General features: G+C 37.9%; 1 protein-coding gene across 2 annotated transcripts in view; it reads left to right on the forward strand.

Moving 5' to 3' along the window:
* The window catches only part of BTLA (B and T lymphocyte associated), a 29,688-nt gene that overhangs the window by 12,309 nt on the left and 3,816 nt on the right, over window positions 1-13,563 (forward strand). Inside the window, exons 3-6 of one of the 2 annotated variants that reach the window (XM_058295851.2) lie at window positions 645-962; window positions 6,971-7,006; window positions 8,518-8,679; window positions 10,193-10,239. In XM_058295851.2, the coding sequence (XP_058151834.1) occupies window positions 645-962; window positions 6,971-7,006; window positions 8,518-8,679; window positions 10,193-10,239 (563 nt within the window). The remainder of the gene's footprint in view (window positions 1-644; window positions 963-6,970; window positions 7,007-8,517; window positions 8,680-10,192; window positions 10,240-13,563) is intronic. The other variant, XM_058295852.2, reaches the window with a different exon arrangement.

Consider the following 13,563-nt stretch of genomic DNA (forward strand, 5'->3'; position numbering starts at 1 on the left):
TCATGGAAAAGTTTGCAAGGTAGCATTAAAGTCATTGAAAAACATGTGAAGAAAATTTCTAATGCCAAGTATTATAGAGAAATGGTTGCCAACACAAATTCCATGTTGTCTCACTTAATGTACCAGAACTAATAAAGAATGTGATTACCACTCAAGAAGTAATATAAGAGTAATGGGTAATGATTATAGAGTAACAGGCTCCAGTGTGAGTTTAATTCTTGGTTCTCTTATTTATTAGTGTGTAACTTCGGGCAAGTTCTTTAGTACCTCTGCTACCTTATGTAAAACAGCATTCATAATAATATATATTATTACTGTTATGGAGATTAAATGAGTTAAAGTCTTAAGGTATTTTGTATAGTACCTGGAATGTAATAAGTAATTGACAAGAATTTATTTGCTACCTATTGTAATAGTTACAAAAGGTATATCAACAGTACAGAGGAAATGATTTATTTGATTTTTCCAACAAATATTTATTATATGCCTACTAAGTGCCAAACACTCTGCTAGTGAGGGAGAATCTTATCTAGGAAAATTATAGGTTCACACTCGGGAAATCTTTGGCAGAAACTGTTGAAGTGGCAAACATTTAGCCATTCTGAAAGAACAGATTCAATTTTAATTTTGTCTTCATCTTTCAGGGGGAAAAGCATGTCAAGGACAAGTGTACATTAAGAGAAATTCCATGTTCTCCATCTCAGCAGGAAACCCATTTAAACTGGAATGCCCTGTGACATACTGTGCTAACAAACCTAACGTGACCTGGTGCAAGCTCGGAGCATACTGCTTCAATCTTCCAAATGGAGTTCGTACACACATGAGTTGGGAAGAAAGGAAGAATATTTCAGCTTTTATCCTGTATTTTGAGCAAGTGATTGCTAATGACAGTGGGACTTACCGCTGTTTTGCAGATTTTCCACCTCAAGTTACAAGCCACTCAGTAACCATATATGTGACAGGTGAGTTCCAGGCACTGAGCTCTTGTAATGCTTTCTCAAGCAAAAGGGGCACCCAGATTCTCAGCTTATTAAGTTAAACACTGAACACATGTAGCTTGTCAGAATGAAAAAAGAATAAATCCACAAATTGTGATGTGCATGCATGTATGTGTATGTCTGTGTGTGTGTGTTTGGAATGAATAAGGTAGAGTAGAAAGAAACACAAATAATGAATCATATGTAAAAGTCATTGCTCTAGCCTTTAAAGGGTATTAAAATCTATATGGTAAGTCCAAAAGTTATCACTGAAATATGGGAATAATTACAAAGTGAAAGCAATAGAAGTGGATACTGCTAGTCTTTGTCCTTGGGTCTTTCCCCCCTCTTTTATTTATTCCTTTATCCTTGACTTTTATTGATTATAAGTCTTTGAAGTTATGTTTTTGGTGCTTAGAGAATTATGCATTTGTTAATATTTCACAGTTTGCATAGAAGGCAAGCAGCACAGAAATAACCTGGTCCTCTGCTGAGTTTTGGGAATTTTCTTAGCTTCATCTGTTTCCCCAGAGATATTGAATAGGCAAAAACAACAAAGGCAGGACAGGATGAAGTTAAGCTAAGCAAGACCAAGCTGAACAAAACATGGAAAAACAAAGAGAAAGGAAGAGCAAAAAAATTTTTGGTTTATGAAAATACCACGGAATTTCCTATTTAATGGTGAAAGACTGAAAGCTTTCCCTCTAAGATCAGAAACAAGATAAGAATCTCCACTTTTACCACTTCTATTCAACATTATTGGAAATTCTAGCTAGAGCAATTAGGCAAGATAAAGAAGTAAAAGGCATACAAATTAAAAAGAAAGAAGTAAAACTATTTCCATGCACAGATTACTTGATCTTATATATAGAAATGCCTAAAAAATCCCCCAAAGGAACCAAGAGAACTAATAAATGAATATAGCAAAGCTGCAAGATCAACATACAAACATCAATTGTGTTTCTATACATCAGTAATGAACAATCCAAAAAGGAAAAAAGAATAAAATATTTAAAAATAATCAAGAAGGTACAAGACTTGTACATTGAAAACTACAAAATATTGCTGAAATTAAAAAGCAACCTAAATAAATGGAAACACAATCTGTGTTCATAGATTGAAAGATTTAATATTGTTAAGATGGTAATATTCTCCAATGCAAACTACAAATTCAATGAAATACCTAGCAAAACCCCAGTGTTTTCTTTTGTGGATATGGAATAGCTGATCCTAAAATTCCTATGGAATTGCAAGGGGCCCAGAAGAACCAAATTAATTTTAAAATGACTAAATTGGAAGATGCATGTTTCCCAGTTTCAAAACTTACTTTAAAGCTACAATAAACAAAACAATGAGGGACTGGCATAAGGATAGATACATAGATCAATGGAATCAAATTGAGAGTTCCAGAAATAAATTTATACATCTTTGTCAACTGATTTTTGAACAAGACTGCCAAGACCATTCAATGTGGGAAAGCATAATCTGTCCTATAAATGGTACTTGGAAGGCTGGATATCCACTTGCAAAAGAATGAAGTTGGGTCCTCATCTCACACCATAGACAAAAATCAACTTAAAATGGACCAAAAACTAAATATATGAGCTAGAACTTAAAAAAACTCTTAGAAGAAAACAGGGGTAAATCTTCATGATCTTGGGTTGGTAATGGTTTCGAAGATATGACACCAACAAAAGAAAAAAATGATAAATTGGTTAATCAAAATTAAAAACTTTGTGCATCAAAGGACATTATTAAGAGGGTAAAAAGACAACCCACAGAATGGGAGAAAATATTTGGAAACCATATATCTCATAAGGGCCCAGTATCCAAACTATTTAAAGACATTTCAACATCAAAGAGACAGACAGCCCAATTAAAAAGTGAACAAACAAACTGAATAGACATTCCTCAAAAGAAGATATAAAATGGCCAGCAAGGACATGAAAAGACACTTAACATCATTAGTTATCAGAGAAATGCAAATCAAAACCACAGTGAGATAATACTTCATACCCACTAGGATGGCTATGATTATGATTTTTTTTAATTGGAAAATATAATAAGTGTTGAAGAGAATATGCAGACATTGCTGGAGTGAATGTAAGATGGTACAGTCACTGTAGAAAACATTCTAGCCGTTCCTCAACAAGTTAAGCCTAGAATTTCCACATGACCCAGCAAACCCGTTTCTAGCTTTATAATCCAAATTGAAAATAGGTGTTCAAATGAGAACTTGTATATGAATGTTCATAGCAGCAATATCCACATTAGCAAAAAGTAGAAACAACCCAAATGTCCAACAACTGATGAATGGATAAGCCAGTTGTGGTATATCCACACAATGGAACAATATTAAACCATAAAATAATATTTAATATTAGTCAACCATAAAAATGGAAAGAAGTTCTGATACATGCTACAACATGGATGAACCTCAAAAACATTTTGCTAAGAAAGAGAAGCCAGACACAAAAGGGCACATATTGTATGACTCCATTTATATGAAATTTCCAGAATAGATAAATCTATAGTGACAGAAAGAAGATTAGGGACTGGGGGAAAGAGAATGGGAGTGACTACTTAATGGGTACAAAGTTTTCTTTTGGGGTGATGAAAAAGTTCTGGAACTAGATAGTGGTGATGGTTTCTTATCATAATGCCAGTGAATTGTATACTTTAAAATGATTAGCAGATAAATTTTATGTTTATGTATACTTTACCAGAATTTTAAAAAATTGGATGAGAGGAAAACTCCTTTGTAATTGTATGAAATGAGATACTATTTCCTCTATGGCCCATAAACTGACTCTGACGTTAATTGCAAATTTGATATTTCAAGGAGGATTGGTACAAGGGTAGCATCTCTGAAATCTATGTGCAGCCTCATACAGTCACAACTTTCATTGACACCATCCACTTAAATGCACATTTTGGTGTTTTCTTTTAAAAATTAAGGATTTATTTTACAGGCAAACTTTAAATAAACCATAATGAAGAGTCCCTTTTTGTACCTCTGAAATCCTTTGAAATCACTTTAAAATTTCTTAAGTGACATAGTGAGAGAAAGCCCAATATTACAATATTCTAGTGTTAACTGCAACCTTCTATTTGGAAGCATATAATCGTAGAAGGAATATATGGTAGAGTTGGAGAGACTGCTTTTGCAATTTGGGGTCAAACTCAGAGCTGTGATCATCTATGCACTAGTCTACAAACCTCTTAGGATGGAGGCTTTGCCTTAAACAGCTTTGCTTCTCTGTAATATACAGCATAGGGTCTGGCACATGATAGGTGCTCAAAAAATGCCTTGGTCAATGAGTTAATTGAAGAACATAATCTCCTCAAAGTACAAAAATTGCCTCAAAGTTCTAGAGACGCCAATATTGAGGACATATGGAATGAATGCTTTCTGGAGAGATTCATGCTATTTTTTCACTCTAGCAAGGTAGAATCCTGATTATTTTTAAAAGAGTACTACTTTTGTTAGCTGGGAACCTAAATTATAAAAATGAGCCAAAGTTGCAAAGCATTACTTCCAGGACAATGAGCCAAACTTGCAAAGCATTACTTCCAGGGCAATATTAATTGTGAAATGATTAAGTACTCTTGAATAGTTTATAGAATATATATTAATATAATTTCAAATATGTTTAGTGGCTTTGAGTCTACCTTCCTTGAAAGAGAAGTCCTCTTGAGTGAGTTTAGATTGTTTTTGTGTATGCTAAGGGAGAGAGGAAATTTTCAACTAAGTTTAGCCCTGCTTCCTGGCAAACAATCCAATTTTATGCAACAGGGAGTAATTTAGCCAGGGTCAGAGGCAAACTCATAATTACTTGGGACATAAAAGTTTCCCAGGAGTATTATGCTTTCTACTTAGTCCCATCTTTGGGTCATTCCATGGCCACATGGTTATTCACTTTGTAAAGTGGATAAAGCTGCCTGTCCTAGCGACCACGTGAGGGCTGAAAATAGCATCAATAATCTGTCTATCTGGGGGAGAGGGTGGTGGCCCTAACTGCAGGGGAAGAGAGACAGCATTCCCTCTTACAGCCTGTGTGGTGAGGGGAGGTGCTTATCTGTGTCAGACCAGGACAAAGAGTGTGAAGGATAAAGTGGTGAGAGAGGAAGTCTTAGAGTTAAATAAGAGACACATCAGGAAGGCTTTAGAAGCGTCTCTTTAAAGTTTCCTACTCTCCTACTCCCTAACTCTTATCGCTCCCTGTCTTATCACTTTGTTAATTGATGCCCCTGACCCCCAAAGGGAATTCCCAAGGAGTTTACCTTGTCCTTCTACTCTTGTCTATCAACACCCTCCTGCTCTGTGATTTGTTCTCTTCTACTTCTTTTAAGAGCATCTCAGACCTTCACTACCTCTCTTCTAAACAATTGCAAGTGATTGTCTAACTGGACTCCTTATCTTTACTTTTTCCCCATTTTTGTTCACATCAGTCAAAAAAAACTTCCTTATATGGCATATGCCCCTTTTCTGTTTAGACCCCTTCATAGCATGCTCAGTGTTCAAACTGGGCTTAGGTTTGTTAACTAGTATTAAAGGCCTTCTACAGCCTGTCCCAACCCATTTTTCTGCATTGTTTCTGGATTCCCTAAAACCTGTCACCTCCCACCTGATTGTCCAACTTGTCATTTCCATGTCTTCATCGTGGCTCTTTCCATGGAGCTATCACTACTTGTAAGGCACCCCATCATCTATCTCCACCTCTCAAAATACTACCCCTCCTTTCAAGTCCAGTTCAAGTCCCAAGTTCTCACTGTTCTCCACGATCAAGGAGAAGTGATTTCTCTTTTTTATCAATTTGCATGTCATTTAAGGTCTGTGACTCTCATTTATCACACACTTCCTTGTATTGTTGTAAAGTGTATAATGACTTGGGAAACAGGAACTGCGTCATATTTTGGGGGTCATCTCTGTTTCCTTCACAAGAATCAAATAAATTATTTAGGGATTGACTGTAAATCCAGGTTGTGGAATTTCTTTTAGTGAAGGGTGAAAACAGATGGAAAGGATCAAAGAAAAACTCCTTTTTCTTCTGTACTGGGAAGTGCTCAGTGAATTGAATTTAAATAAGGAGAAAAATAGACTCAGGAGTAATGTTTAAGGACCATGCTTTTTGTAAGTAAATTTTGGATGTATCATAAAAAATATTTTATTTTCTCCTCTTGAAGTATCTTTCTTAAGGGATATTGGGAATATTCTTGTTTTTATATCTGACTCTCCTTTTCATTCCATGATCAACTTAAGATTTAGTTCTTATAAGAACAGGTCTGTGACAGAGCAGGAACTTGGATGCTCTTGAGAAAGCAATATTCTCCCAGTATGAAGAGAAATACTTTCCAGAGCAAAGCAAAGTCCAGAGGAGAGAAATTGGCAGATGAGGGATACAATTACTGAACAAACATTGGCCTGAAGTCCTGTCTTCCTCAATCTTTCCTTGGTTTTGGCCTTGACAACTGCTTAGGAACGTCACAAAGTTGAGTGGTTATTATCTGTGTAAGATAAGGGCAGGGGGTGGAGAGAGTTGGCAGGCATTGAGAGGTACAATCTTTGTTCCATGAATGAATGCCAAGCATGTAACCAAAAGCATCCCTTCCTTATGGCCTTCTGCATGCACTCAGAGCACCTGCTGAATGTGTTTTGTTATTTCAGGTGTCAGGTATCATAAAGGCTGACTTGTGGGATACTTAAAAGAATGGGGAAGAGAAGATCAAAGCAGACATGAAGGTTATGTTGTATCGACGTAGTCTTTCTTTGAACTTCAAATGAAACCAGGGATTTACTTTGTATCCATGATCTTGAGAAGATAATCTATGAATTATGTAAACTGCCTTTGAACTGAATTATTGGACTTTCTGTTAGTGAGCAAAAACAGGAGTCCTTGCAGAGACTAGCTCTGACTTTGGACATGCCTAAGGGTGCACCCTCATTGTTCTCATACCCAGTTGCAAATTTTTGTCTTGTTTTTCTATTTCAGAAAGGACTCAAAGTACCTCAGAACACCCTCTTTTAAGTAAGTACTAAATTAGCCAAATAAGTGTAAGGAAACTAGATTGTTTGGTGGTTGGAGAACCGACAATAAAAGTGGGATCAACTTAACCTAGTGGTCTTGTTCTGCATTAGGTTACCTGTTTGGGGAAACTTAGTCCCTATTACCACCCATACCCCTCCTCCACACAGCTGTGTACACCACTCTTGCCAATGGTTTGGCTGTTTTCTCAGCCTTACCAGCAGCTGCAGCAAGAACAGTGCAGCCTTTGTTATGCCTCTGAATTACGAAACCACTTCATGTCCAGCTCCAGTTGTCCCTAATCAGCTTTACCCAAAAGCCAAGCATTTGGCGAAGCTAATCACATGTCATACTGAAATAGTCCAGTACTTTTCACACTGTGTGATAACAGCAACCCCATAAAAAATACTTCTTACATCATAACCCATAAAACACACACTTGTGTGCATTACTGAAACAAATGTTTTACCAAGCCATACTTATTTCAAACCATGGTTTCTCATCCTCAGCACTGTTGACATTTGGGCTGAATAATTCTTTGTCGGGGATGTGGGTGGGGGTGAGGCTGTGCTGAGCAATGTAGGATGTTTAGCAAGATCCCTGGTCTCTACTCACTAGATGCCAGGCTCCTCCCATTCCTCTACTTTGTGACTATCAAAAATGTCTCCAGACATTGTCACATGGGGAGCAAAATGGCCCTGGTTGAGCAACACTGTTCTGGTGTGTGTATGATGCATTCTAATATTTTCTATTCCGTTATGTTTCCTTTTTTTGTAAAGATTGTTTATGATCCACTAAACTGTTTTCATAACCTATTGATAAGTTGCAACCCACCATGGACAAACAGGGCCTTAATGCACATTTGTTTCTAATGATAAGATAAATGCAATGGCAGCTGTGGCGGCGGCTGTTATTACATATTAACACTGATCAATAGTAATCAGCACCATCTGTATGTCTGGCAAAATAGTAGGTGCACTGGAGAAACCAAAGCCGTATGAGACAAGGAACTGGTGTTGTGTTGAAGGAACTTGAATTTAATATTAGCAGGGTATGGGCTTGAGTCCCAACTGCCACTCACTAGTTGTCTGGCTTTGGACAATTCTTGGAACAATGATATTCTTCTCAAGTCATGGGACTGTATGAAAAGAATGGCTCCCTGCTTTTATTAAGTGATGAATATGAGAGTTAAATAAGATAATATAAATGAAAGGGCTTGGTGAAGAGCTTTCTGAGGGCTGTTATGGATAGTGTTCTACAGGGAATTGACCCTAGGGGATAAAAGACTTCCATAAAAGATAAATTATAAGCCAGGGTCACATTTGTTCAACAATAAAGCAAGAAATGGGTGAGGGCTCTAAGGCCTGGGGTTCTCAGGAAGACCCTCTTGGGGGTTTTCCGGGATGACCTCCTAGTAGGGGAACAGGCATCAGCCTGAAATCTCCTCCACTCAAGTTCTGACAGTGTGAAGAGAATTGCAGATCCTAAATGCACCTCACGTTTCCTGTCTTCAGCATCAACTAACATTTCAGATGCCTTCAGAGCTTCAGGAGCACCCACCACAGAAGAGGTGGCCGACAGACAATGGCTCCTTTATGGTTTACTTCCTTTGGGTGTGATGTCTCCTCTGATCATGATTTGTTTCTTCCTCTTCTGCTGCCTGAGGAGGCACCAAGGTGGGTTCCATTTTCCTCTGCCCTTCTCTACCAATGTTTGAGTTTCTATTCTTGGAGCTAATAGATTTTTCCTTGGTTTGTACTGGTGTTTTTTTTGGTTTGGTTTCGTATTTTCCATGGATAATGATTTCATGATTTCCTGGGTGAAAGCTCATATTTCCACCAAAAAAAAAAAAAAAAAAAAGGATTAATTTAGACTCTCTCAAGTCTTCCAGTCAAAGATGTGGTAAGGAGAGCACATTGCTGGAAATTTCTTATTCTACTTGTGTCAGTCTTTGATTTGTACAAGAAGGAGCTCTTCTCAACCTTAAGGAGGTTAAAATAGTCTCTCAGAACCACAGGTCTTTGTGATTTATTTTGTCTCATCCTCTTTTCAATAATCAAACTACATCACTGTTACACATATCCTTATTTAAATGAAGAAGCAATGTCCCCAAAGAAAATTCATATGACTGTACTTTCTTTCTGTTATTACCACAAACATATTCACTATGCATGCTTGAACTAAACCTTCATTTGAAAATAATGCATGTGAAATATGTGTTTGTGGCTGTGGCGGGAGGAAATGCAATATTTTGAAAATATTTCCTTTCAGTTTTTGTGAGAATTTCCTCAACCACATGACCACTTAAGCATAGTAAGGGAGGGTTGCATGGAGAATTCTGATCTAGCTCTCCCCTGAACAACCTCAGTTCTCACTTTCCTTTTTCCTCTCCTCTGTCCCCTCGCATGCTTTATTCCACCACACCAACTATAGAAGCCATAGAAACTAAGCCAGACAGTGCAGCTCTTATTCTGTCTGCCACAGGGGAAAGTTTTGTCTGGGCAAAAGTGCTTCTGGCATTTTGGAGGTGAGAACTTCCAGAGCCCAGAACCTGCTCAGAATACTGAGGAAGCCCTCTGTAACCCCAACTCCACACCTGCAACTCCAAGGCTCTTTCCATAGTCCCTCTCTGGGTTTCATCATCTTTTCTTAAAGCTGCTGGAACTTCTCTCAGAACTGCAGGAAGAGAGGCAAGGCTCAAAACCCTTGATCTACCACATCCAAAGTGTAGTAGGCAGTAGGGTCCCCTGGGTGTGATGGTGGCAGGATTGAGGGATCTCTGTCACTGAGTATGGAATGTCTCCAGAGCAAGGACTTCCAGCCTTCTTAAAAGTGATTCTAGACTCTGCCCCTCCCTCTTGGATATGCTGTAGGGGTATCTGGAGTGAGATGTGATGAACAAGTAAGGGAAATGTGCTGCCTGAATTCACACAAACTGAAAGTTGGGTGGTATGCTAACCACAACAAGTGAACAAGCCAAAACTAATTGTAACAGTATCCCTGGTATGCAAGGAGTGGATGTGGGTGGGGAACCTGCTAGCATCTGGTCTAGAGATTGAATTTCAACCAGCAATCAAATTCCGGGAACTATATTCTTACTATAATCCCAACCTATAGGGAATTGAGGAAGGATTTTGTGCTGTTTTTTTTAACTTCTTTTTGTTCCTTATTTTTCTTTTTATCTTCCAGGGAAACAAAAGGAGCCTTCTGATACAGCAAGAAGGGAAATTAGCCAGGTATGTTTGGTATATCTGCTGAAATAAATGTCATCTATGTGCCAGGCACTATTTAAAAGCTGTAAATAAATATGTTTGTCAAATGTAGTTTACATTCACCTCCGTTTGAAGCAAAGGTTCATCAGGATTAACAAGTCTTGTACTAAGTGGTTCCTTGGAAAGTACATGGGAAGCAGTTTAGATCCTAAACAGAAAAGTCAAAGACTGAACCGTATAATTTTGGCTCTGCTCATGGCCTGTTTTGTGGCTTTACAATATTCACTTATTCTACAGAAATACCTTTAAGTCTGCCTGAAAGAGTAGGGAGTTAATGAAAGAATGAACACATAACGAACCTCAGAAAATGAATGAACTTCTCTATAAATCACATGTACAGATTGTATTAGTCAGGGTTTGCAATTGTGGGAGCTGACAAGACTGCGTTTCTTAGAGCAGACCAACAGTCTAGAAATTCCAGTAGGAGTGATGTTGAAGTCTTGAGTCTGGATTTCTTAGGGATGGCCAGGCTGCTAGAAACTCAGGGAGGAGTAGAGGGTGTAGTCTTGTGGCAGAATGTCTTATTTCTGGAACAGTCTTTTGCTCTTAAGCCCTTCCCTTAAGTTCCCACCCAAGTAATCAGAGGGTGATACTTTACTTAAAGTCAACTGATCGCAGATCGTAATCACATGTAGGAAATGCCTCCACAGCAACATCTAGGCCCATGTTTTACCAAACAACTGGATACCATAACCTAACCAAATTGACACATAAAATGAATCACCACACAGATAAAGAGGCATGATCACAGGTTTCGTTATGATGCGAAAGTCTCTGATAAATGTGTAGGCTTATCAAGGAAGAGACTTCCCAGACTAAGGAGAGGGTGTTTTCAAGGCAGCACAAATTTTTCCTACAATTTCTTGGAATACAGCCTTATGGCTTTCTTTTGCATTCATAGTTGTGTAAATATTGGAATTCAGAAAAGAATTTAGAGCCTGTGTAGCTCAGTGGTTGAGCACCTGCTTTGCATATATGAAGTCCTGGGTTCCATCCCTGGTAACTCCTAAAAAAAAAGAAAAAGAAAAAGAAAAAAGACAACACAAGGCAATATACTTGTGAAAATATGAATACCTTTCATTACAAACAAATAAATGAGGTGCTACAAAGAAACCTGATTTTTTTTCTGTGTATTTCAATAAAGAAGATTAGGGACAAAAAGGCAAGAATCCTCTTGAAAGCTTCACAAATATCAGAGGCAAATATAGCCAATAATTATTCAAGTAATATTAAAAAGCACCCAGCTTTCCCCACCATACCACCTTTATTTTAAGTCAAACCAAATACATTCAGCTTTATATACTTGTATTAAGTTTTTAATAATTATCAGTAATCATTGTATTGAATATTAAGGTTTTATTTCCTTAAATAAGCACATTTTCTTCAATATCATTTCCTCCCTTCTTATAGTAAACAACAACAACAAACAAACCCTCTACATTCTGTCATGACCAGGTCTAAGAGCTATGAGAGCATTTAAAGCAATAATCTAAATAATTTACTGTGCAAAAATTTCCAGGTTGATTAAAATGTGATCATGTTTCTGTCTGGTATAAGCTGGACAAAATATTGATGATTTGAAGTTCAGTTCAAAATGGGTTTTTCTGTATGTACAACTATTTGGGAATTTGTGTTAAGGCATTCATGGCTTTATAGGGATTTGAAGTTTTGGCTCCATTTGAGTTGTCAGGCATTTCAGAAAATAATTAAAAGGATGCCATATTAGGTCCCTGGTGCTAAAGGTTTCTTAAGAGGGAACTTCTGTGGAAACCAGTGAAATAGAATTGAAAGTAGAGAAGAGAACTGATAAGAACATGTCAGGGATATGTTCTGGCATTATTCCAGAATGGCTTTTTGAGAATATTAAAGTGCATTTTACACTGAAAATCAATTAATTGTACACTTTGAAAGGATACATTTTATGGTATGTGAATTAAGTCTCAATACAGTTTTTTAAAAATATATTTTTCATTTATTTTTAAAACATACATAGATCACACAAAATGTTACACTAAAAAATATGGGAGGTTCCTATATGCTCCACTCCCTACAACCCCCACTTTTTCCACATCAACAACTTCTTTCATTAGTGTGGTACATTCATTGCATTTGATGAATACATTTTGGAGCACTGCTACACAGCATAGATTATTGTTTACATTGTAGTTTACACTCTTTCCCAGTCCCTTCAGTGTGTTATGGCAGGATATATAATGTCCTGCATCTGTCCCTGCAATATCATTCAGGACAACTCCAAGTCTGAAAATGCCCCCATATCACACCTCCTTTTCCCTCTCCCTGCCTTCAGCAACTCACGTGGCCACTGTCTCCACATCAATGATATAATTTCTTCCATTTGCTAGAGTCACAATAATTCTATAGTAGAATACCAGTAAGTCCACTCTAATTCATATTTTATTCCTCCATCCTGAGGACCTTGGGATGGCAATGCCTACTCCACCTCTCAATTGAGAGGAGGCTTCTATCCCACATGACTAGAGGATGGGACTCTCATGCCCACAGCTATATACTCTCTCAGAGCCTTGGTGTGGTGGTTGTCCATCCTTACCTCCCTGTCAGCTGACCTGGGTAAGTCCAACGAACTGGAGTCCAATGGTGCTACAACAGTGCTGAGGCTCAGGGCCTAACTGGCACATGGACAGCCCAGAGATTCAAGTCTCCTGGGCATACACCAACCCCAGAACCAATCACAGATTCAAAAAAAAGGGACAGAAGAGGCATGTGTAAAGAAGTCACATCTGAGTCCAACTTCATCACACTCAGGAGCACAAAATCCAAAGTTGGGCCCACTGGCAAGGCATCGAACTCCCAGAGCCATCTGCATGACTGTCAATACAGTTTTATTAGTTCTTTGTAAACTACAATTGTCACAAAATATTAGGTGATTGCCACTCCCGACTTTACCGTCTTTACCACATCATGGTGCACCAGTTTTGTGGCACCCACCCCGTTTGATGAGGTGCCATGGGACAGGTTTAGCCACTAATCACCATGTTGTTGTTTTAACCCAATACATTCTAACAAATTTTTCCATGAATACTAGCCATCTTTTGGGAAGAGAAGTAGGTAACTGAATTTAAAAATTTATAGAGATTGAAAAGTACAACAGGAATCTTTTTGATATTTTGAAGATTTATGGTTATTTATCAGGGCATGTGACAGTCTTTTCTTATCCAATGCTCCACTTACTGACTTTAACTTGGCTTCTTCCAGTAGAGGTTGAGGTACTTTCCTTCTTATCTAGGAGACTGCAAAGGGTAAACCAAT

This window comes from Dasypus novemcinctus, chromosome 4, assembly GCF_030445035.2.
Source record: "Dasypus novemcinctus isolate mDasNov1 chromosome 4, mDasNov1.1.hap2, whole genome shotgun sequence".
NCBI classification, from domain to species: Eukaryota; Metazoa; Chordata; class Mammalia; order Cingulata; family Dasypodidae; genus Dasypus; species Dasypus novemcinctus.